At 42.2% G+C, this 24,940-nt stretch overlaps 1 protein-coding gene across 1 annotated transcript; it reads left to right on the top strand.

Annotated features, from left to right (window-relative positions):
- Positions 1-18,111: 18,111 nt before the first annotated feature.
- USP27X (ubiquitin specific peptidase 27 X-linked) lies at positions 18,112-20,499 on the top strand. The gene has a single exon (XM_077146420.1). It carries the CDS (start codon positions 18,890-18,892, stop codon positions 20,204-20,206), a length of 1,317 nt encoding a protein of 438 aa, XP_077002535.1. The 5' UTR covers positions 18,112-18,889; the 3' UTR covers positions 20,207-20,499.
- The last annotated feature ends 4,441 nt before the right edge of the window (positions 20,500-24,940 follow it).

Raw genomic sequence — 24,940 nt, 5'->3', positions numbered from 1 at the left:
ATCTGCTGGGGTCTTTGGCTTCTGAACACCTCTATCAGCTGGGAAGGCACATGGCAACGTCTGCTGGTTTTCTCTAAAGGCTTCTGCAAACAGCTTCTCTGGGGGCGTTTTCTTTCTCCATCTCCAAAGGTCTCTGGCTGTGTGGGTTCTCTTGTCTCTGAAGCTTTTTCCAAAATTGTTCCCTCTTAAAAGACTCCAGTAAGCAACCCCACCTTGAATGGGTGGAGCTGCATCGCCATGGAAACAACTTAATCGAAAAGATCCCACCTGATTGAGAAAGTCTTCTTGATCCAAAGGGGGAACAGAGAAATGAGACAAAATAAAGTGTCAGTGGCTGAGAGATTTCAAACAGAGTCAAGAGGTTACCCTGGAGGTTATTCTTAGGTATTATATAGTTATCCCTTTTTAGTTTATGGTGTATTGGAGTGACTGGGGGGGAGTACCTGAAACCTGTGAACTGTGTTCCAGTAGCCTTGATCCTTGAAGACAACCATATAATAATAGAGCTTTTACAATGTGACTGTGTGATTGTGAAAACCTGTGTCTGATGTTCCTTTTATCCAGGATATGGACAGATGAATAAAAAAAATAGGGATGAAAATAAATAATAGGGGAGATTAAGGGGTAAAAAAATGAGGTAGATTGAAATACTAGTGGTCAGTGAGAGGGAGTGGTAACGGGTATGGGGTGCATGAGTCTTTTCTTTTTACTTCTTTTTCTGGAGTGATGCAAATGTTTTAAAAATGATCATGGTGATGAACACATACCTATGTGAGGAATACATACTTATACATACACATGGTGATGATATTGTGAGCCACTGAGTGTACACAAAGTATGGACTGCATATGTGTGAAGATTTCTCAATAAAAATATTTTCTACAAAAAGATCCCACCCAGAAATACTGAAAAAGGATTAAAGAACATGGCTTTTCTGGGGTACACAACAGTTTCAAACCAGCACAGGAGGTATCAGTCTGAAGGGATACAGAGTTGCTGAAGATTGAGGGAAGCTAAGAAACAGATTAGCTGGAGGAAATGTGTGGTGAAAACTAGAGAGATGACTAGTTACATTGTCAGAAGTGCAACCTACATCTTTGCCATTATGCCTCACAAGTATGACTATGCAATATCTGTGAACCTTTCCTTTCTTTCAGTCCAAGAAGGGCCTGGGTCATTTGAATCCCATGGTTGCAAACTACCCGGGGTTAGATATGTGCTTGAAGGAGGCCTTGGGCTCCTCCATTCTCTGTCTCTTCCACCCCACTTAGCCTCCAGCTTCCCTCTGTAAAGCTGGAACCTCCTGGAAGCCTGCGGTGGATACTGATGGCCCCATTCCTCAGTTCTCTGAATGCTAGGCTAGCTATGTGAGTGCAGGCTGCAAAGTCTTTGTCCTGCTGCAATGGTAAACAGGGGCAGCTGAGCTTACTACATTGGACATCCTCAATTGGCCAGGAGGCTGGCTGTCCCTGAGCTTAGTGTAATTTGGTATAGTCCAAATGGGATGGAAGGAGCCCACCTGACTAGTTCTTAGACTTAGGGGTCCTGGTCCTTAATGGACTTGCCATTTTCCCTTTCTGTAGTCCAGTGAAAACTTGTAGACCACTAGTGAGATACCAGGGACCTGGACAAAGTAGAGGTTAGACATCATGTTGCTGAAATTAGGTACATTCTGAATGGGAAAGGAATAGAAGCAGAGAGTAATCATGAGCAAATTCAAGATACTTGAGGGTTTTGTGCCTCAGTTTCCTCATTTGTCTAGTCGGGATAACAGTACCTACCTCGCTGGGGTGTAATGCATTTTTAAATAAAAAATAGTGTCTGATGTATCATAAGCAGTCAGTAAATATTAGTTAATATTATTATTTGATTATAATTGTATGTAAACCATAAACTGTATTGTGTGATTCCCTTTCTTAACCCCTTCTCCCCAGATGCCACTGGGATAAAATTAAAATCCTATGTAGTGGTCTACAAGGATCTGTGTGATCTGGTCCCTGCTGGTATCTCTATCCTCATCTTGTACCATTCTCCTCCTTCTTGGCCACCAAGCTCAAGTCATGCTGGCCTGATTTTCATTTCTTGAAATCAGCAGCTCTTTTTTGTCTCAGGCCCTTTGCATTGCTGTTCACTTTTATAATAAGGAAAAAAAGCATTTTTAAAAATGGGACACTAAAATGCAGAATCTATAAAGAAAAGTTTGAGAAACCTGACTGTATTATAGTCATAAGCATCATATGGTAAAATGTAAAGTAAAATACAAGGACGGGGGCAAGATGGCAGCTTAGTGAGGTATGGAATTTAGTTCGTCCTCCAGAGTAGCTAGTAAATAGCCAGGAACAGTACAGAACAACTGCTGGGGCCACGTCAGTGACTGGACACACAGTGTACACTAGTCTGGACAAGCTGGACCAGCTGAGACCTATACAGAACTGTAAGTCCCCTAAGCTGTGGAGGCCAGTGCCCCTCCCCCACAGGCACAGAAGCCTGGTTCCCTGACGGGAAAGGAAACAGACTCGACTAGCAGCTCTACCAAGCTCCACTTGTGGAATTAAGTAACAAATTCTGAATACTGAAAATAGGCCCCCAGCTCAGTAAACCTGTAATAAGCATTAACGGTACTAGGAGTTTTTGCCCCAGCAGAGAGGGGGTGGGGCTGACAGAAAAAATAATAAAACCCAGAGTCAGACAGCACAAAATACTGCAAACAGGCTGGACCTGGGGTTCCAGGAAGATGGTGGAATAGGATAAGTCAAGTTCATCCCTGCTCCAAGAAACAGCTGGAGAAGGGCTGGGAAGGCGACTGAGATGGCAATTCCAGAGTGTACGTGACCAGGGAGGGTCTTCTACACCACCTAGGGAGGCCTTGATTACATAAGCTGAAGAATTGAGACACAGAGAAGCAGAGACTGTCTGACTGGTGCAGACAGCCTAGCACACGCCTTTCCAAATGGAAGCCTAGAGCCCTCAGGAATGCACGGATGGGGAAACTAGAACTAGGAATGCTCTCCCTCCCCCATGCCTTACCCAGCTCCTGTGCTCTAAGGTCTGCCTGAGCTGCACCACATACCCACGGCCCCCTATGCACCTCTACATCCCCACGACATGCACCCACCCAATGTTCAAAGGCCCCAGCGCAGCATGCCCAACCTGTGCCTATATGTGGCTGCAGCACATCACCACACTGCTGTGCCCCACCCTGTATCCTGCTCTACATCCATCCTACAAATAAAAGGCCTTAGACTATTGAAGGAAATCAACGTACAAAGTAAACCAATCAAGATATTTACATGCCACGAGGACAACAGGAGATCACTAAGCATATCAATATGTAGACAGATATAGCCCAGCCTAATGACAAATTAAAACACCAGAGAAGACACAGACTTTGGAACAACTAATCAAAGATGTTCATACAACTCTACTAAATAAAATAAATGGGATAGCTAATGATATAAAGGGGATCAAAAAGACACTAGAAGAGCATAAAGAGGAATTTGAAAGAATAAATAGAAAAATAGCAGATATCACAGAGATTAAAGATGCTAAAGAGCAAACAAAAAATATACTTGAGACACACAACAGCAGATTTGAAGAGGCAGAAGAAAGAATAAGTGAATTGCAGGACAGGACAACTGATTTTGAACACTCAAAACAGCAAATGGCAAAAAAGATGGAAAAATTTGAACTGATCTCAGAGAAATGATGGCCAAAACAAAGCACACAAATATAAAAATCATTGATGTCCCAGAAGAAGAAGAGAAGAATAAAAGGTTAGGAAGATTAGCTGAGGATAAAATGGGGGAAAACTTCCCAACCCTTATAAAAGACATGAATATGCAAATCAAAGAAGTCCCATGAACTCCAAATAGAATAAATCCTAATAGGCCTTCCCCAAGACACATACTAATCCATCTGTTATATGTTGAAGGGAAGTAGAAAATCCTGAAAGCAGCAAGAGGAAAACAATCTACTACAGACAAGGGAAACCACATAAGACTGAATTAAGACTACTCATCTGGCACCATGGAGAAGAGAAGGCAGTGGTATGATATTTCTCTTTCTCTGAAAGAGAAAGACTTCCAGCCAAGAATTCTGTATCCAGCAAAATTGTCCTCAAAACTGAGAGATAACAAAAAAGAGAAAAAGAAAGATTTAAAAATTAAAAAAAAAACTGAGGGAGATTAAATTTTTCACAGACAAACAAATCCTGAAAGAATTTGTCAACAAGAGACTGGCCCTAAAAAAAAACGAAGCTGGAGGTCTCATGCTGCCGGACTTTAAGGCATATTATGAAGCCACAGTGGTCAAAACAGCATGGTACTGGCATAAAGATAGATATATCAACCAATGGAATCAAATAGAGTGCTCAGATATAGACCCTCTCATCTATGGACATTTGATCTTTGATAAGGCAGTCAAGCCAACTCACTGGGACAGAACAGTCTCTTCAATAAACGGTGCCTAGAGAACTGGATATCCATATGCAAAAGAATGAAAGAGGACCCGTATCTCACACCCTATACAAAAGTTAACTCAAAATGAATCAAAGATCTAAACATTAGGTCTAAGACCATAAAACAGTTAGAGGAAAATGTACGGAGATATCTTATGAATCTTACAATTGGAGGCGGTTTTATGGACCTTAAACCTAAAGCAACAGCACTGAAGAAAGAAATAAATAAATGGGAGCTCCTCAAAATTAAACACTTTTGTGCATCAAAGAACTTCATCAAGAAAGTAGAAAGACAGCCTACACAATGGGAGACAATATTTGGAAACGACATATCAGATAAAGGTCTAGTATCCAGAATTTATAAAGAGATTGTTCAACTCAACAACAAAAAGACAGCCAATCCAATTACAAAATGGGAAAAAGACTTGAACAGACACCTCTCAGAAGAGGAAATACAAAGGGCCAAAAGGCACATGAAGAGATGTTCAATGTCCCTGGCCATTAGAGAAATGCAAATCAAAACCACAATGAGATATCATCTCACACCCACCAGAATGGCCATTATCAACAAAACAAAAAATGACAAGTGCTGGAGAGGATGTGGAAAAAGAGGCACACTTATCCACTGTTGGTGGGAATGTCAAAGGGTGCAACCACTGTGGAAGGCAGTTTGGTGGTTCCTCAAAAAGCTGAATATAGAATTACCATACAACCCAGCAATACCATTGCTAGGTATCTACTCAAAGGACTTAAGGGCAAAGACACAAACGGACATTTGCACACCAATGTTTATAGCAGCATTATCTACAATTGCAAAGAGATGGAAACAGCCAAAATGTCCATCAACAGACGAGTGGCTAAACAAATTGTGGTATATACATACGATGGAATATTATGCAGCTTTAAGACAGAATAAACTTATGAAGCATGTAATAACATGGATGGACCTAGAGAACATTATGCTGAGTGAGACTAGCCAAAAACTAAAGGACAAATACTGTATGGTCCCACTGATGTGAACCGACATTCGAGAATAAACTTGGAATATGTCATTGGTAACAGAGACCATCAGGAGTTAGAAATAGGGTAAGATAATGGGTAATTGGAGCTGAAGGGATACAGACTGTGCAACAGGACTGAATACAAAAACTCAAAAATGGACAGCACAATACTACCTAATTGTAATGTAATTATGTTAAAACACTGAATGAAGCTGCATCTGAGCTATAGTTTTTTTGTTTTTTTAATATATTTTTGTATTTTTAATTTTTTCTCTATATTATCATTTTATTTCTTTTTCTGTTGTCTTGCTATTTCTTTTTCTAAATCGATGAAAATGTACTAAGAAATGATGATCATACATCTATGTGATGATATTAAGAATCACTGATTGCATATGTAGAATGGAATGATTTCTAAATGTTGTGTTAGTTAATTTTTTTTAATAAATAAAAAAAAGAGACTGGCCCTACAAGAAATACTAAAGAGAGTTCTGCCAGTAGAAAAAAAAAAAAAAAAGACAGAAGAGGGAGGTCTGGAGGAGGGCACAGAACTGAAGGGTACCAGTAAGGGTAACTTAAAGGATAAAAAGAGAAAGATGGAAAAGAATATATAGATCTGACAAATAAAATCCAAAAGATAAGATGGTGAATTCAAGAAATGCCTTTTCAGTAATAACTTTGAATGTTAATGGACTAAACTTACCAATTTAAAAGTACAGATTGGCAGAATGGATTAAGAAATATAATCCAGCTATATGCTGTTTACAAGAGACTCATCTTAGACACAAGGATACAAATAAATGGAAAGTGAAAGGATGGGAAAAGCTGTTCCATGCAAGTTGTAACAAAAAGAAAACAGGAGTAGCTATACTAATATTGGACAAAATAGACTTTAAATGTAGAGACATCATAAGACGGTGGGCCACAGTGGCTCAGCAGGCAGAGTTCTTGCCTGTCACGCTGGAGGCCCGGGTTTGATTCCTGGTGCCTGCAAATGAAAACAAAACAAAACTAAACTAAACTAAAGACATCATAAGAGACAAAGAAGGATACAGTATATATTAATAAAAGGGACAATTCACCAAGAAGAAATAACAATCATAAATGTTTATGCTCCCAATCAAGGAGCTCCAAAGTACATGAGACAGACATTGGCAAAACTGAAGGGAGTGATAGATATTCCAATAATAATAGTAGGAGACTTCACTATACCACTCTCCTCTATAGACAGAACAACCAGACACAGAGTTAAGAAGGAAATAAAGAAGTTAAACAACTTGATAAGTGAGTTAGGGCTAACAGACATTATAATAGGTCATTACATCCCCAAATACCAGGATATACATTCTTCTCTAGTGCTCGTGGAACATTCTCCAGGTTAGATTATATACTAGGGCACTAAACAGGTCTGTATAAATTTAAAAACATTGAAATTATTCAAAGCACCTTCTCTGATCGCTATGGAATGAAACTGGATCTCAATAACCACCAAAGAACAAGAAATTTCACAAACATATGGAGATTAAATAACACACTATTAAACAACCAGTGGGTCAAGGAAGAAATTGCTAGAGAAATCAGTAGCTATCTGAGATGAATGAAAATGAGAATACAGCTTATCAGAACTTATGGGATACAACAAAAGCTGTGCTGAGAGGGAAATTTATTGCCTTAAATGCCTATATTTAAAAAACAAGAAAGAGCAAAAATCGAGGTCTTAACTGCTCACCTGGAGGAACTTGAGAATGAACAGCAAGCTAACCCCAAAGCAAATAGAAGAGATAAATAATAACGACTAAAGCAGAGTTAAATGAATGGGAGAACAAAAGAACAACAGAAAGAATCAATAAAACCAATAGTTGATTGTTTGAGAAAACCAAAAGGGCCACTAGCAAGCCTGACAAAGAAAAAAAGAGAGAGGATTCAAATAAGCAAAATCAGAAATGAAAGTGGGGTCGTTACCACAGACCCTGAAGAAATAAAAGAAATCATAAGACAATACTATGAACAACTATATGCCAACAAACTAGACAATTTGGATGAAATGGAAAAATTCCTGAAAACATACAAATAAGCTCTACTAACTCAGGAAGAAATAGATTTCAACAAACCAATCACAAGTAAAGACATTCAATCAGTCATCAAAAATCTTCCTACAAAGAAAAGCTCAAGGCCAGATGGCTTCTCAGGGGAATGTTATCAAACATTCCAGAAAGAACTAACACCAATCCTGCTCAAACTTTTCCAAAAACTTGAGGGAAAAGGAGCACTACTTAACTCATTTTGTGACGCTAACATCACTCTAATAACAAAACTGGGTAAAGATGCTATGAGAAAGGAAAACTACAGGCCAATACCCTAATGAATATAGATGCAAAACTTCTCAAAAAAATACTAGCAAATCAAATCCAATAACACATTTAAAAAATTATACACCATGGCCAAGCGGGTTTATACCAGGAATGCAATGGTAGTTCAACATAAGAAAATCAATTAATGCAATATAGTACATTAACAAATCAAAAGGGGAAAATCACATGATCATCTCGATTGATGCTGAAAAAGCATTCGACAAAATTTAACATCCTTTTCTGATAAAAACATTTCAAAAGAAAGGAATCAAAGGTAACTTCCTCAATATGATAAAGGGCATATATGAAAAACCCATAGTCAGTGTCATGTTCAATGGAGAGAGACTGAAAGCTTTACCCCTACTATTGGGAACACAACAAGGATGCCCACTGTCACCACTATTATTGTACACTGAACTAGAAGTTCTAGCTAGAGCAATCAGGCAGGACAAAGAAATAAAAGGCATCCAAATTGGAAAGGAAGACATAAAACTTTCATTATTTGCAGATGACATGATAGTATACTGGGAAAATCCTGAGAAATGTACAACAAAGTTACTTGAGCTAATAAATTCAGCAAGGTGGAGGGATATAAAATTAATGTGCAATAATCTGTAACTTCTCTATACACAAGCAATAACCTAACTGAGGAGTCAGTTAAGGAAAAAAATTCCATTCCAAATAGCAACTAAAAGAATCAAGTACCTAGGAATGAACTTAACTAGGGATGTAAAGGACTTGTACAAAGAAAACTGCATAACATTGCTAAAAAGAAATCGAAGAAAATCTAAACAGATGGAAAGGCATTCCCTGCTCATGGATAGGGAGGTTAAATATAGTTACAATGTCAATTTTACTCAAATTGATCTACAGATTCAATGCAGTACCATTCAAAATTCCAACAACCTACTTTGAAGACTAGTTACCAAATTCACCTGGAAGCGAAAGATACCCCAAATAGCTAAAAGCAGCCTAAAAAAAGAATGAAGTGGGAGGATTAATACTTCCTGATTTTAAAACTTATTCTGAAGCCACAGTAGTCAAAACTGCATGGTATTGGCACAAAGATAGAAGAATTGACCAATGGCATTGAATTGAGAGTGCAGAAATAGACCACCAAATCTATGGCCAACTGATTTTTGACAAGGCCCCCAAATCCACTGAACTGGGATGAAATAGTCTTTTCAGTAAATGTGCATGGGAAAACTGGATATCAATAATCAAAAGAATGAAAGAGGGCCCCTACCTCACACCCTATACAAAAATTAACTCAAAAAGGATCAAACACCTAAATATAAGAACTAGTACCATAAAGCTTCTAGAATAAAATGTAAGGATACATCTTCAAGACCTAGTAATAAGAGGTAGCTTCTTAAACTTTACACCCAAAGCACAAGCAACAAAAGAAAAAAAAAATAGATAAATGGGAACTCCTCAAAATCAAATGCTTTTACACCTCAAAAGACTGTCAAAAAGGTAAAGAGGAAGCCAACTCAATGGGAGAAAATATTTGCAAATCACATATTGGACAAAGATTTGATATCCTGTATACGTAAAGAAGTCGTACAACTCAACAACAAAAGAACAACCCAGTTATAAAATGGGCTAAAAATATGAACAGGCATTTTCCTGAAGAGCAAATACAGATGGCTCAAAAGCATATGAAGAGATGTTCCTTTTCACTAGCTATAAGGGAAATGCATATCAAGACTAAAATGAGATACCACTTCACACCTACAAGAATGGCTGCTATTAAACAAACAGGAAACTACAAATGTCGGAGGGGATCTGGAGAAATTGGGGCACTCATTCACTGCTGGTGGGAATGTATAATGGTACAGCCACTATGGAAGACAGTTTGGTGGTTCCTTAGGAAACTAAATATCAAGTTTCCCTATGACCTGGCAATAGCACTACTCAGTATATACCCAGAAGCACTGAGAGCAGTGACACAAACAGACATTTGCACACCGAAGTTCATAACAGCATTATTCACAATTTCCAAAAGATGGAAGCACTTCAAATGCCCATCAACAGGCGAGTGGATTAACAAAATGTGGTATATATATATATACACACACACAATGGAGTATTATGCAGCAGTAAGACAAAATGATGTCCTGAAGCACATGAAAAGATGGATGAGCCTTCAGGACATAATTCTGAGTGAAATAAGCCAAACACAAAAGGATAGATAGTGTATGACTCCACTTTTATGACCATGGTAAAGGTACCTGAAGAAGACTGAGAAGTAGATTGCTGAATGATGGTGTATATATATGATCGAACATTGTGCTGATACAAACAAAGAAACAAAGTTGTGAGGCATGCAACATTGTCAATGAACCTGTGGGACATTTGGTGAGGCAAAATAAGACAAACACAAAAGAGCAATTATTGTATGGTCTCATTTAGAAAATACTTACAGGAAAACAGGGCCCAAGATTGTAAGCTCTTCTAGCAGTCACATATTGTCCAGAATGGTGATTATTATTTCTGGATTTTTAGAAGCTGTTTTATATATGTATAACCTGGTATTCAGAGATAAAAACCAAGGTGATCTGGTCTGGATTAAGGTAATCCAGAACACATGAGTAAGGAAGACACTGTCTATATTTTAGAACCTCACCTACTCTTTGAGACCCAAGGAAGAAAGGTTTATTTTGTCCAGAATCTTAATTTTCTGTAACACATAATCTCAACCTGCCTAGATAGCTCATTTAAACAGTCAAAACACAGGGAGCCCAGAATAAAAACAAGGGCCTTTAATCCTGTATAGCTTAATGTAATGTCTGGATATATTCCAGAATATATTAAGCAGATAATCAAAAAGCATTGGCAAAGTTCCTTGAGGGATGGGAGAAAAAATATGGAACTATTAAACTTTACCACCGGGAAAAATCCTGATACTGTGTCAAACAATAGACCAAGCCCTTGATCTTGAGGCTTACTCTTGGGAAGCTTACGTAGGTAGTAGAGAAGCTTAGCCAACCTATAGGTATGCCTAACAGTCACATCCAGACGACCTCTTTTGTTGCTCAGATGTGGCCTCAGTCTCTCTAAGCCCAAGTCTGCGAGTAAAATCATTGCCCTTCCCACTATGTGGGACACGACATCCAAGGGTAAAAGTCTCTCTGGTGGCATGGGAGATGACTTCCAGGGATGAGTCTGGCCGTGGGATCAACCTGACCACACGGGGGAAAGAAGTGTAACAAATAAGGTATCAGTGGCTGAGAGAGTTCAGAGTCAAGAGGCTACTCTGGAGGTTTCTCTTATGCAAACTTCAGTTAGACATTGCTGCCTACCATAACTTGCCAACCCCCAACTTGGACCATTCCAGCCAATCCTAAAGAACACCTAGGGCAATATATGATTCTACAAAGGTTCCATGCAGTAAGGTACCTTTCCAGAAAACTACAACCTCCAGTTAGCTCCCTGGACCAGGTAAGTCCTGGAACCTAGAGGGGCCAGCCTTTCCAGAACATCAGCTAGTTCCATCTCATTATTATTGAAAGCTCTTCCAACATGAAACATTTAGAATGGGCATAACCCAAACAACCCTAAAAAGTGGGAGAAAGATAAAGGGTGATGGTGGATTATATAGAGAAGGTAGGGTTTATCAAATGAGTATGAGTGCTGAATCATTATACTGATATTTCTTTTAGTCTCCAGTATTTTAGAGCAGCTAGGAGTAAAAACCTAATTGTGGAATTGTAACTCATACTAAACTCTGAAATCTGTTCTACAACTCATTGTTATGCTGTGCTTTGAAATGTATTGCTTTTTTGTATATATATTTCACAAAAACAAAAAAAAAGATGATTAAAAAAGATATATTCTTTATAGCCTCTAATATTCTGGAGCAATTAGAAGGAAAAATATGAGCGGATCATATGGTTGCCCATGACAAACTCTGGGATCTGTCCTGTAACTACTTGTTGAGGAGTGCTTTGAAAACTATTCCTTTTTTCTTTCTTTGTTTTGTGTATACGTTATATTATACAATAAAAAAAGTTAAAAATTTTTAAAGTAAAATAGAACAGTTAAATAATAAATTGGAAAAATACTAGAATATGACAAAGGGCTAATAACTTAATATTTAAGGGCATAGACTGCTAGGGTTTAGTCCCAGGTCCATCAATTACTAGCTCTGTAGACATTGGACATTACTTAATCTCTCTGTGCCTCAGTTTCCTTATCTAATCTCTCTGTGCCTCAGTTCCCTCACCTGTAAAATGGGGATGATAACAGCACCTATTTCTTAAAAGTGCAGTGAGAGTTAAGCAACATAATAGACCAGCTCTGGCATACTTCAAGTGTCATTTAAGTGTTATTTATTATTACGATCAATAAGAAAAAGGCAAGCCCCCTCCCCCCCAAAAAATAGGCTAAAGTTGTGGACAGTTCACAAAATGGGTAATACAAAGTGAACAATAAACATACGAAAATACGGTCAACTTCACTCATGATGAACATTTATTTGTTAATTTTACAAATATGTAAATGTCTATAAAGTGCCAAAGAGGCACTGGGAATAGAATAGTGAACACTGTACTCTCATGGAATATACATTATACATTTTCTATACATGTATGTGTATATTTTATGTTTAATGCATCATTCAGTGAGTACTAAGTGTTATAAAAAAATAAAGCAGAAATGGGGTGCTATTTTATATATACAAGTCAAGAAGGACTATGAGATAAGGTTACATTTGAGCAGAGATATGAAGGAGGTGAGGGAGAAAGCCATGAGGATATCTAGGGGAAGACTTTTCCAAACAGAGGAAACAATAAGGGCCTAGGCCTTGAAGCAGGAGCCTGCTTAGCTTATTGAAGGAACAGCAATGAGTCTAGTTTGTTTGTAGCAAGGAGCTGATAGGACGTGAGATCTAAGAAAACAAGGCCAGATTCTGTAGGGCTTTAAAGGTCAGGATAAGGATCTGAGATTTCACTAGGAGTGAAACAGAAAGCCTGTTATCATTTAGGAATTGTATTTAGCTACATATAATTGGAATCCAAATAACAAAGGCTTAAATAAAATGACATTTAGAGTATTATATTGATTTTAAGAGGCCATTGACTCTGAGACAGACCATTATTTTATTTGCCAACAAGAAGAGGAAAAAATGCTGCCAAATATAATCATAAACTGCCATTCATAGATTTCAGAGATGTTGAAATGTGAAGAGATGTACCTCTAAGAGTTGATGAAATATGGTATTCTTTTTTCTCCTGTAAGAAAAGGTCCAGAGGGGATCAGTTTTTTGGTCTTTTCTCTCATATCAGTTGCAAGTTGGCTTGCAAGATGGCTGGCTGCTCAGCTGTCACCACATCCTCATTTTAGAGAAAAGAGGGAGGGGGATGCTCTTTACTCTTCCATATTAATTTTAGGATTACTTTGTAAAGTATCCTCCAAAAAGACTTGTGGTAGTTAGATTCAGATGTCAACTTGGCCAGATGAAGGCACCTAGTTCTGTTGTGTGGACATGAGCCAATGGTACGCGAACCTCATCTGTTGCTGATTACATCTGCAGTCAGCTAGGAGGCGTGCCTGCTGCAATGAAGGACGTTTGACTTAATTGGCTGGTGCTTAAATGAGAGAGCTCAATGTAGCACAGCCCAAGCAGCTCAGCACTCCTCACCTCAGCACTCGCAGCTCAGCCCAGGCCTTTGGAGATGCAGAAAGAAATCACCCTGGGGAAAGTTGTTGGAACCCAGAGGCCTGGAGAGAAGGCCAGCAGAGACTGCCTTGTGCCTTCCCACATAAGAAAGAACCTCAGTGGAAAGTTAGCTGCCTTTCCTCTGAAGAACTAACAAAATAAATCCCCTTTTATTAAAAACCAATCTGTCTCTGGTGTGTTGCATTCCGGCAGCTAGCAAACTAGAACAAGACTCATCAAAATTCTTATTGCAATTCCATTAGATATGGACATCATCTTGGAGCGAACTGCCTGGTGTCCAATACATAGTGCTAAGTTGGGGACCCACATGTATGGTACAGTCTCATTTATATTTTATAAAAAGGTTTTGTTATAAAACATGATTGTAGTTGCATAGAAAAATTCTCAAAGGATACATGAGGAACTGTTAGTGTTATTTCAAGGGAATGGAACTGCATGGGATTGGCAGGAGGGAGAGAGGCTTTAACTTTTCACATTCTGCCAATCTTCTGTGTCTTTTTGTAACCTCAAATATAGTATATGTCACATTTACAATAATAAATATAAACCAGCAACCTTCAAAGTGGAGTATGCATTACCTCGGGAGTGCAGAAAGACTTTCTCCATGGGGTAAAAAAGCACTTAGAGTGTTAAGAGAATTACTTTCTACGTTCTCAAATTTTTTGCATATTCTTTCCTAAAATTGATCTACCAGAAAACCCACTTGTAGTAGAGGAGTCAAACTGGTTCTCTTTTACCATTTCCCCTTTCATAATGATCCTTTTTGCACTTTATAAAAGAAAAGCATATTTTACTTATCCTAAATCTCACCTGGGTTTACTGCCCCAGGGTGTAAAACCTCAGGGCATCAAAGTTAACGGTGAAAAAACAATTTGCTCTAAATAATGAATGGGGAGCAAATCCTTTTGCAACTCAGATGGTCTCCAATTTTTTGCTTCAAATAAAATTGAAGGAGAACCCAATAGAGCTGTCAGCTGATAAATCATGAAAAATTATTTTGATGATGAATCACTGTGTAATTTTTCCATATATCACCAAAGGAATTCAAATATTTGAGTGACATTGCTAAAACAAAGTGTCTATTCTCATTTACTTATTTATATACATTGAATTTCTGTGAGCTAATATCTAACCAAACAAAAAGTAGGAAAAGGATTGATGTTGAATCCTGTCTCATTCTCACAATATGCAATATTTATCCATGGACACATCCACCAATTAAGAAAAAAACCCCATCCATCTCATTAAGAGATACATCCCCCAATACATTTTTGTTTTTATATTTAATAAGTCTCTATAAAAAGCTGTAATATATAAAAAAACAAAGAAAAAATCTGTAATATATTTACAGTGTTTTGGTCCATCATAATCTAATACAATTATCATGATAAACAAGAGTATTTTTTTAAAAAACACTTAGAGCCTTATGATCACAGGTACAATAAAAAAGCATTTAAGTAGCAAAAAATATAGACATATTTTTACTGCAGATACACATTATAATCAATAATATGGTTCCTAGTGTAAAATATATATTATTAGGAAAAAATTCTGTTGGAGAAACAGACTGGAAATAAGAAATCAGGATGAAAAGGGAAAATGTACAACTTACATCTGGTTATGAGCAGATGATGGTGATTATGAAATCACTCCAGTATTTAGGTTTCATTGTATTCATGTGAAATAGAGACGTAACAGTTTCATTATTGAAATGTTACCATTTCCCAGCATATACATCATTTGCATTATTTATAATGTAAAATTTTAGACATCAACCTCAAAATGTGTTAAGGGGCACGAGGTTTTGCCAAATATTTTTAATTGAGCATTTTGCTATGAATCAATAGTTTTATTTACACATACAAAAAAACCCCAAAAACGAAAAACCCCACACCACATACACATGAGGAACTGTCACCTGCTCTTTTGCCACCTTGTGGTCAGAGCTGTATTTGACACCCAGGTGCACGAGCTGCAATGAGGAGGAGGTGGTCTCTCCTTAGGTCAGCCCCTTCTGCTAGCATTCTGTCAGGCCTTTGTGAGACAGAGATGGTTAAATTCTGCCCAGATCAGAATCCAGACCCACACAAGCGCTAAGCAACTAAAGATTATGGTGACGTCCTGCAACATGTGATTCAAAGCAAAAGCAACATGCAATCAGGAAATGAATGTAAGGAAGTACAACAAAGTTCTGATTGTTCCCATGAGGACTAATTTTTTTTTATCAAATATAAAACTATTTCCAGTATTTTTTTCTTGACTTTTATTTTGGTGCTCTTTCCCTGACGGTGACCTAGACACTTCCTTAGTCTGTCTTTTGGGGAATGCTGCGCTGATTCTGACCCTGGGGCAAGGGTGTGGAGTAACTCTGGTTCTGTGTTCTGTCCGGAGCTCCCAGCACAGCAACTGGCTCTAGGTCTGTGCTGAATAAACATTTGTTGAGTGAATGGTGCCAGAGCCCTCCACTTCCAGAGCATGCTGGCCTGGGCAGAGTCCAGGTGGATCAAATCCTAGGCTTCTGCAGGAAATTGATGAGCGAGGCAGCCAGGTTATCATCATTAGTCATCAATGGTAGGCAGTCCCAGGCACACAGAGATCTTCTGGTCTCTTGGATGCATAGTATTCTGGAGATGGGAGGAGAGTGGCCCCTGCCCCCCTTCACTCCACAATCTCTACCACCTCAGTTACTTTTAGCAACAACAGGAGCAGGGACAGGAGGATCCCTCTGGTTGCAGGCCACAAAGGGCAGGGACTTACTGGAAAGATGCCGGGGGTGCTTCAAGGAATTGAAGCAAGAATTGACTGAGGAAGAGCAGGCACCAGGGCAGCTCTGAGGACGTGAGCTGGTGTGGTTCTGCCCCCTCCTGCCATCAGTGCCCTGTGGGTGGCAGATACGACACCCCGCCATCTGTCTTCCTCACCTGAGGGGTGGGAATCCTCCCGGCACTCTTGGAGAACCACACAGAGGCTGCCTGATGGGCTCTGCCCTGCCAAATCCTGACACCCAACTCCTGCTGCCAGCCCAGGCTGCCTGGGCCCCCATCTCCACAGGTGGAGGATGGTGTCCTGCGCTAGCTATGTTATCATCAGGAGGCACAGACCCATAAGCTGAGCAGTGTGTACTAGGCCAAGGCCAGCCATCGCCAGGACTCACACTATCCATCTTCTAGAACACCCTCTCCCTGATCCTCAATCACTGGTTATCTAGCCTGGGCTGCACTCTGTGGGACCAGCACCTGCAGCTGTTCTCAACATGCCCCAGCCACTTGCTCTGGGCTCACTCCTCATGGCCCCTGTTGTGCTGCTCCCCAGTGCCAGGAGCTTCTCACCAGAGGACTGCCCGGAAGCCCTTCAGACTCATGCCTGACCCTGATCCCCCACTGGCAACTCCATAGGGAAGCTGCTCCCCTTCCATTCCCACCTGCTGTCCCACCCGGGATTCGGCCAAGGCTTAAGGGTTTGGGGGCTGTGCCATGTAGTTTAGGTCTCTCTCGGCCATGGACGTGGGGGGGGGGGCGAGGGTGGTGCAGCTGCAGGGATGGCCCTTTTGTTCCATCCCTCTGGCCTTAGAGAAAAGAGCTGCCTTTTGCCCCCAGGGCCAGCGTCTGCCGGGCCAGAAGGCTGCCCGCCAAACCCTCAACCCACTCGCGGCCTTAGGAGCCTAAGGAGGAGGCAAGGGGCAGGCACAGGCTCTGCAGAACACTGATGAGATGGGTAAAGGGACATGCTTCTCAGGCCTAGCAGGTTTGAGAACTCTGCCACTCCGGATTTGGGGTCCCGGCCTGCCCCAGAAAGGAGCTGGAGCTTCATCCTAATGGAGAAGGGCAGAAAACCTGGGGTGGGAGGGGAGACTGGGACTGGGCTGGCTCAGAGGCCGAAATGATGGCCTATCACAGCTTCTCACTGTACTTCCCAGGACCCAGACCCTGAGGTGACATTTCAGTCTCAGAAACGCTTCAGGAATTTGCCAAAGCTCTTGTCTCCAGCCCCGCAGGGCTAGGGGAAGCCTGCTTGGGCAGAGGGAAGGACGAGAAGAGGGGAGGAGACGATGAAGGGGGTCAGAGCGGCGATTGGAGCTGAGAACTGGAAGCGCCTTAGAGACTGCGCGGTTCCCGCCCCCCTTCCCGCCAGCCTCAATGAATTAGAGCTGTGTTTCCCAAACTTGCCTGCTCATAAGAAGCCTCTCAGGCCCTAGTTAAAGATACAAGTCCCGGAGTACCTCCTTGAGAGCTTCGGCTTTCAGTCGGTCTGCGGGTGGAGTCTAGGAATCTGTAATTTTAACGCGCTCCCCACGTGATTCTCGTGAACAAGCAAGTTTGGGAAATACTGAATTAAAGGAAACGGGCCCCGGCTGCCGAAGCGGCCTCCGCTAGGGGGCTACGGCGGGAGGATTCCCGGGGGCGTCGCCTGCTTCCGCCGCCGCCTCCTTCAGTGAAAGTCCCTTTTGGTCCAGCTGCCACTGCTACCGCGCTCCCTCAGGCCGGGCGGGGGACACCCCAGGTCTGCGTGGCCCCCGCGCCGCCACGCCCAGTGGCCGCCTGAGCCCTGTGAGCAGGGGGAGGAGCCGCCGCCAGTGGAGGCGGAGGAGATCGAGGAGGCGGAGACGGCAGAGACGGCCGAGCAGGCGGAGAGGAAGGTGGAGGCGGAGGCGAAGGTGGAGGGGAAGGTGGAAGCGGCGGGGAAGGTGGACGCCGCCGGGAAGGTGGACGCCGCCGGGAAGGTGGAGGCGGCCGCGAAGGTGGACGCCGCCGGGAAGGTGGAGACAGCGGAGGGTCCGGGCCAACGGGTTGAGCTCAAGCTGGAGCCAGAACCCGAGCCGGTACGGGAGGCGGAGCAGGAGCCGAAGGGGGAGCAGAAGCCGGAGCCGGAGGATGAGAACCCAGCGCGGAGCGGCGGTGGCGGCAGCACCGACGAGGTTCCTCCCCCCACCCTTCCCTGCGACCCACCGCGGCCCCCAGATCCCTCTCCGCGTCGCAGCCGTGCTCCCCGCCGCCGACCCCGACCCCGGCCCCAGACCCGGCTCCGCACCCCGCCACAGCCTAGGCCACGGCCCCCGCCACGGCCCCGGCGCGGCCCTGGGGGCGGATGCCTGGATGTGGATATTACTTTGGGTCCACCAGGCTGTTCCCACGTGAACAGCTTTAAGGTGGGAGAGAACTGGAGGCAGGAACTGCGGGTGATCTACCAGTGCTTCGTGTGGTGTGGAACCCCAGAGACCAGGAAAAGCAAAGCAAAGTCGTGCATCTGCCATGTGTGTGGCACCCATCTGAACAGACTCCACTCTTGCCTTTCCTGTGTCTTCTTTGGCTGCTTTACGGAGAAGCACATTCATGAGCACGCCGAGACAAAACAACACAACTTAGCCGTAGACCTTTATTATGGAGGTATATACTGCTTTATGTGTAAGGATTATGTATATGACAAAGACATTGAGCAAATTGCCAAAGAAGAGCAAGGAGAAGCTTTGAAATTACAAGCCTCCACCTCAACAGAGGTTTCTCACCAGCAGTGTTCGGTTCCAGGCCTTGGTGAGAAATATCCAACCTGGGAAACAACCAAACCAGAGTTAGAACTGCTGGGACACAACCCAAGGAGAAGAAGGATCACCTCAAGCTTTACCATCGGTTTGAGAGGACTAATCAATCTTGGGAACACGTGCTTTATGAACTGCATTGTCCAGGCCCTTACTCATACTCCAATACTGAGAGATTTCTTCCTCTCTGACAGGCACAGATGTGAAATGCCAAGTCCTGAGTTGTGCCTGGTCTGCGAGATGTCTTCGCTTTTTCGAGAGTTGTATTCTGGAAACCCGTCTCCTCATGTTCCCTATAAGTTACTGCACCTGGTGTGGATACATGCACGTCATTTAGCGGGGTACAGGCAACAGGACGCCCATGAGTTCCTCATTGCGGCGTTAGATGTCCTGCACAGGCACTGCAAAGGTGACGATGTCGGGAAGGCGGCCAACAATCCCAACCACTGTAACTGCATCATAGACCAAATCTTCACCGGTGGCCTGCAGTCTGATGTCACCTGTCAAGCCTGCCATGGTGTCTCTACCACCATAGACCCTTGCTGGGACATCAGTTTGGACTTGCCTGGCTCTTGCACCTCCTTCTGGCCCATGAGCCCAGGGAGGGAAAGCAGTGTGAATGGGGAAAGCCACATACCAGGTATCACCACGCTCACGGACTGCTTGCGGAGGTTTACAAGGCCAGAGCACTTAGGAAGCAGTGCCAAAATCAAGTGTGGTAGTTGCCAAAGCTACCAGGAATCTACCAAACAGCTAACCATGAATAAATTACCTGTTGTTGCCTGTTTTCATTTCAAACGATTTGAACACTCAGCCAAACAGAGGCGCAAGATCACTACTTACATTTCCTTTCCTTTGGAGCTAGATATGACACCATTTATGGCCTCAAGTAAAGAAAGCAGAATGAATGGACAATTGCAGTTGCCAACCAATAGTGGCAACAACGAGAATAAGTATTCCTTGTTTGCTGTGGTTAATCACCAAGGAACATTGGAGAGTGGCCACTATACCAGCTTCATCCGGCACCACAAGGACCAGTGGTTCAAATGTGATGATGCCGTCATCACCAAGGCCAGTATTAAGGATGTCCTGGACAGTGAAGGGTATTTACTGTTCTATCACAAACAGGTCCTGGAACATGAGTCAGAAAAAGTGAAGGAAATGAATACACAAGCCTACTGAAGTGACACACAGACCTACCTGTAATGGAAGATGACAACACCTATACTACAACTGGCATCAAGATTTAAAGGACCTACTTGACCATGGCCAATTGGCCTGACAGAGTAAGAATTGAACAGTACCCAGTGTCCAAAAGGTCTTTGTTGGAAGAGAAATAGAGGGGGAGGGAAAATAGGCTCTAGTCTAAGCAATCACGTAAAGGAAAATTAAATGGCAGGAATGTCTGAGAGGGGAAGGCAGGAGCAGGAATATTCTGACACTGGTACATATCCTATATTCCTCCAAAAGGTTGTGTGGGAAGGTGTGGGGTGGGTGGGGGGGGGGTGGGGGGGTGTGTGCCCTTGTAACCATAAAACATCTTTCTTCGTGGGTGTTCCAGCTTCAACTGACCAATCATGTAACAGTTATAAGTTTGGGGGATAAAAAGAAAAGTTTACAAAAATGTAGCCCATTGAGTATGTGGGTATCAAGGCAGAAAAGTGGAGGAGGCAGGGATATTTCATTGACAAACACCTTTGCCAGTTTCTTTGTATTTGTGATTTTTTGTGCTATTAAATGCAGTATTAAGAAAGAAAAGCCCACATGGGCTGGTGAAAAGAGAAGAAAGGAGGGGGCTTGTACAAGGGGAGCAATTGCTCCAAAAGTAGAGAAGACAAGAAATACTAAGTGATAAAGCAACCTACACAGACAGGCCTCAGCTAACAGTATAGTGTGTGTGTGTTAAAAAAAAAAAATGCTGTATGATATACTTGAGCAAATCAATGAACCTCTTTGCAATTGTTTTCTCATCTGTAAAATGCAGATAATTCCTACCGTAAAGGGTTATTGTAAAGATTAAATGATATAAAATGTGTCAAAGTAAAAGGCTTGTAACTTTATAGGGGCTCAGTAAACTTTGTTGGATCGGCATCTGAAACTTCTTTGGACCAGAGCCAGAATACATCAGGGGTGAGGGGCAGACCCATCTGAGACCCATGGACGGAAAGGACACACATTGTGTCACATGCAGATGTTCTCTCTCTCTCTCTCTCTCTCTCTCACACACACACACACACACACACACTCACACCTCTCCCTCCCCAACACCATGTCCGTGGAGCCCCAAGTTAATGAACTTCAGTATTGGCCCTTATGTAACAGGCATCATAGTCAGTGCCACACCCTGGTTTGGGAGTGGGGTGGGAAGAATCCCATGTGCCCCCCAAAAGGTCATTATTTTGTCCATTTGGAAGACAGTCATTTTTTGTGACTCAGCACCCCAGTGATGGGACTTTCTCGGCTGGTAGGCTGCTAGGTTACCACATGAGGGTTTTTGGAACCCTTCTAAAAGCACTATGGTTTAGCTGTTACATTTACCCACAGGGATAAGATCAGTAGAAAGACTGTTTTCCAAAGCAAACTGGTCCATCAACTCAGGGATATCGGTAGAGGGATATTGGCTTGTTAGACTTCCCCCTGATTCTGAGAGCAGAGCAGTCTATAGAGAGCTCAGCCCAAACAGATGGGTTGAACTCAGGATACGGTAAGCTGTGATTCCTTTTCTCCCCAGCATCGGGTGCAAAATTAGCCATTACCTAGAAAATCCTAAGGGAAAATTGAACATATATCATATCCATGGGGCTTGGATCCAGTGATTCTGGTAAAAAGCTGGGCTTCCCAAGTCTATCTTATGGCCATTTCATTTGGAGACATTTATTTATGTGTTTTCTTGTTTTGGGGCTGTACCCCCAACTAGCCAACTATAAAGTTCCTTGAGGACAGGAGTTATATATCTTCTTGTACCCTACTGCATCCTCAGCCCCTGGCACAGTACCTGGCACATAGTAAATAGGTATTTAAAACATTTACTGAATGAATGGATGGATGAGTGAACGTAAGCACCTTTCTTTCATAATGAGATTTTCATCAACATGCAGGAGCCATAATCTTCAGGAAAAAACATTAAAAAAAGTTATTTTTGATATTTTACAGGATGGGGGCAGTCAAGGAATGGGTGGTCTCCAGTACCACTTGGTAACTTCATGCAGGCTATCTGACTGCCTTTGGGGGTGTATCTTATACCTCTGCCTGGGAGGACACAGCCCATGTCCTCAGTGCTCATCTGTGCCAAGGAAAGAATTCTGTTAGGCATGTACTACCAGATTCTGACTGCTTGAACAGAAACTTCAAAAATATTTTAAACATTTTTACTCGGAAATTATTTCAAACTTATAGAGAAGTTACAAAAATAAAAATACTACAAAGAACATCAGTATACCCTTTACTCTGATTCACCTATTGTGAACACTTTACCCCATTTGCTTGACCATTTGCACATGTGCAGTCTTATAAATGTGTGTGTATTTTTGAATCATGTGAGGGTAAATTACATATATCATGACCTTTCATGCCTAAATACTTGAATATGCATTTCCTAAGAATAGGTATATTCTTTTATATCACCACAGTATAGTTAACATCCATAAATTTTACATTGATAATAATAATCTACCATTCATATTCCAGTTTTGTCTGTTGTCCCAATAATGTCCTTTAGACATTATAGGATCTGGTCTAGGGTAAGGTATTGCATTTAGTTGTCATGTCATTTAGCCTCCTTTAATCTGGAACATTTCCACAATCTTTCCTCATCTTTTATGACATTAGCATTTCTAATAGAACATTCCTTATTTTGGGTTTGTCTGATACAGAAACTGTCTTTTAAATACCCTGCACTCAGGAATAGTTCTAGGAGGAACTCACTGAGAGATACGAATTGCGCCAGACTGCTGAACCTGACATCCCTGTTTCCACTGGTGGAAGGCACAGACCACCAGAGGGAGCAGCTGTGCCTGGCACTTCCTGATTGAACCACGCACCTCATCTGCTTTGGAAAACAGCATTGTCCCTCAGCAACAGGGGAGCCATTCAAGCCCAGTCCTATGCCCCTACCAGTCACCAACCCCCCAGTTGAGCCATGGAATGTAACGGCAGCCAGGCCTGCTTTCAGATCACACCCTGTGGGATCCACGGCATCATATATTCAGCAGGTATGTGTTACCTTGAGTTCAAACTGAGACTCAGGCATGTTTGAACATATCTGGTACCTGGGTGGGCACTTCCATGGTTGGGGACTTAAGAGGGATGAGGAGGTAGTACCCTTGGCACTTTCATCAACATTCCAGCGGTGGGCACAGCAGCAGTGGGAGTGGGTACTGCTTCTGAAGCAGCTTCGTGGGCAGAACACACAAAGAGGGTGCCCAGATAAGTAAGGAAGAACATGGGAGATACTGAAAACAAAGTGGAGTCTTTCACACACAACTGGGTTCTTTTGCATGGGGGCAAGAGCTGGTGAAATATAAGCTAATTCTTTACCTGCCACTCCTTTTACATCTCCAAGCTGGTGAGGCCTGGGAAACTCAGTCCATATGTAGATTATGATCTGGGCCCAGAAAGGCAGAGACAAAAGATGGGTGTTCAGAATGAAGACCAGACTATGGGGTAGTGCACTTTCACCCATCATTCATGCTCTCCATGGTTTTGTTTTACTAACCTGGTTAAAAATTCAGAACTCTAGCACTTCCTGGAGTAGCCAGATACTGAACCTTCCTCTGGCCTTCAGGTCACATAGGTAACTGCCTCACTTCTTACCCATCCACAGGGAATCCTGATCAGGGATGCCATCAACCAAGAGGTCTTTTCCAATCAAGAAACAGAGTGGCCCCAAAACAACTCATATTGTCATTATGCAGTAGATCTGGTGCCAGGAACCTGTGTTTGATCCAAACGTATATTTCACTCCCAGAAATGAAGGCCCAAGCCCTCTGAATTATGTACCCCTGCACTGACAGCAGGGTATCCTTACAAACTTATCTTCCCCTGCAAGTGACCCCATCAATGCCTTTTTTAAACTTACGTATTGAAATATAACAAATATACAAGAAAAGTGCACATGTCATTAGGGTAAAGCTTGATGAATTTCTACAAAATGAACACATCTTTGTAAACAGCACCTGGATCGAGAGACAGGAGATTACTAGGATATTCAGACACCTTTCTTGCTTCCTTCCAGTCCAGTCAGTAACCCCCAAGAGTAATCCCTATCCTGACTTCTTTCACTGTGGATCAGTGATGCCTGTTTTTATACTATATATAAATGGAATTGTTCAGTATATACTCTTTTGTGTCTGGCTTAATTTGCTCAACATTATTTTATGAGCTTCAGACTTGAAGTCCTTATGTCAAGAAAAAATTAGGAGGAACTTCATTAGTTCTAGGAATCCCTACACTTTCCCAGTGATATCTGACTTACTGAACCAATTCAAAGGGACCAAGGCTGTTGCAAAGTTGGACCTCCACAGTGTCTATAAACTCATCCATGTACAAGAAAATCGTAGTTGGAAAACAGTCTTCCAGATAAACTTTGCTAATTTAAGTACCCAGAAATGTTGCTAATCTTGGGCAACCCTCCAGCCCTGTTCCAGTAGCCCCTGAATGGGATACTCTCTTCCAGTAAATTCTCAAACTTCAGCATGCCTCAGGTGTGGGGGGCTAGTTAACACTCCTATTGCTGGATTCTGCCCCCAGAGTTTCTGATTTAGTGGGCCTGGGCTCAAGTCTTGAGGATTTGCATTTCTAACACATTCCAGGTGATGCTGATACTTCTGATGCTGGGATCACACTTTAAGAACCACTGTTATATTTGTTTTCATACTGTGGTAGTTGGAGCCCAAGGAGTCCATGAAGATACTACTG

The sequence above is a fragment of the Tamandua tetradactyla genome, chromosome X (genome assembly GCF_023851605.1).
Source record: "Tamandua tetradactyla isolate mTamTet1 chromosome X, mTamTet1.pri, whole genome shotgun sequence".
In the NCBI taxonomy this organism is placed as follows: domain Eukaryota; kingdom Metazoa; phylum Chordata; class Mammalia; order Pilosa; family Myrmecophagidae; genus Tamandua; species Tamandua tetradactyla.
Note: the sequence above shows the minus strand (reverse complement) of the source record. Positions and strands in the feature narration are given on the sequence as shown.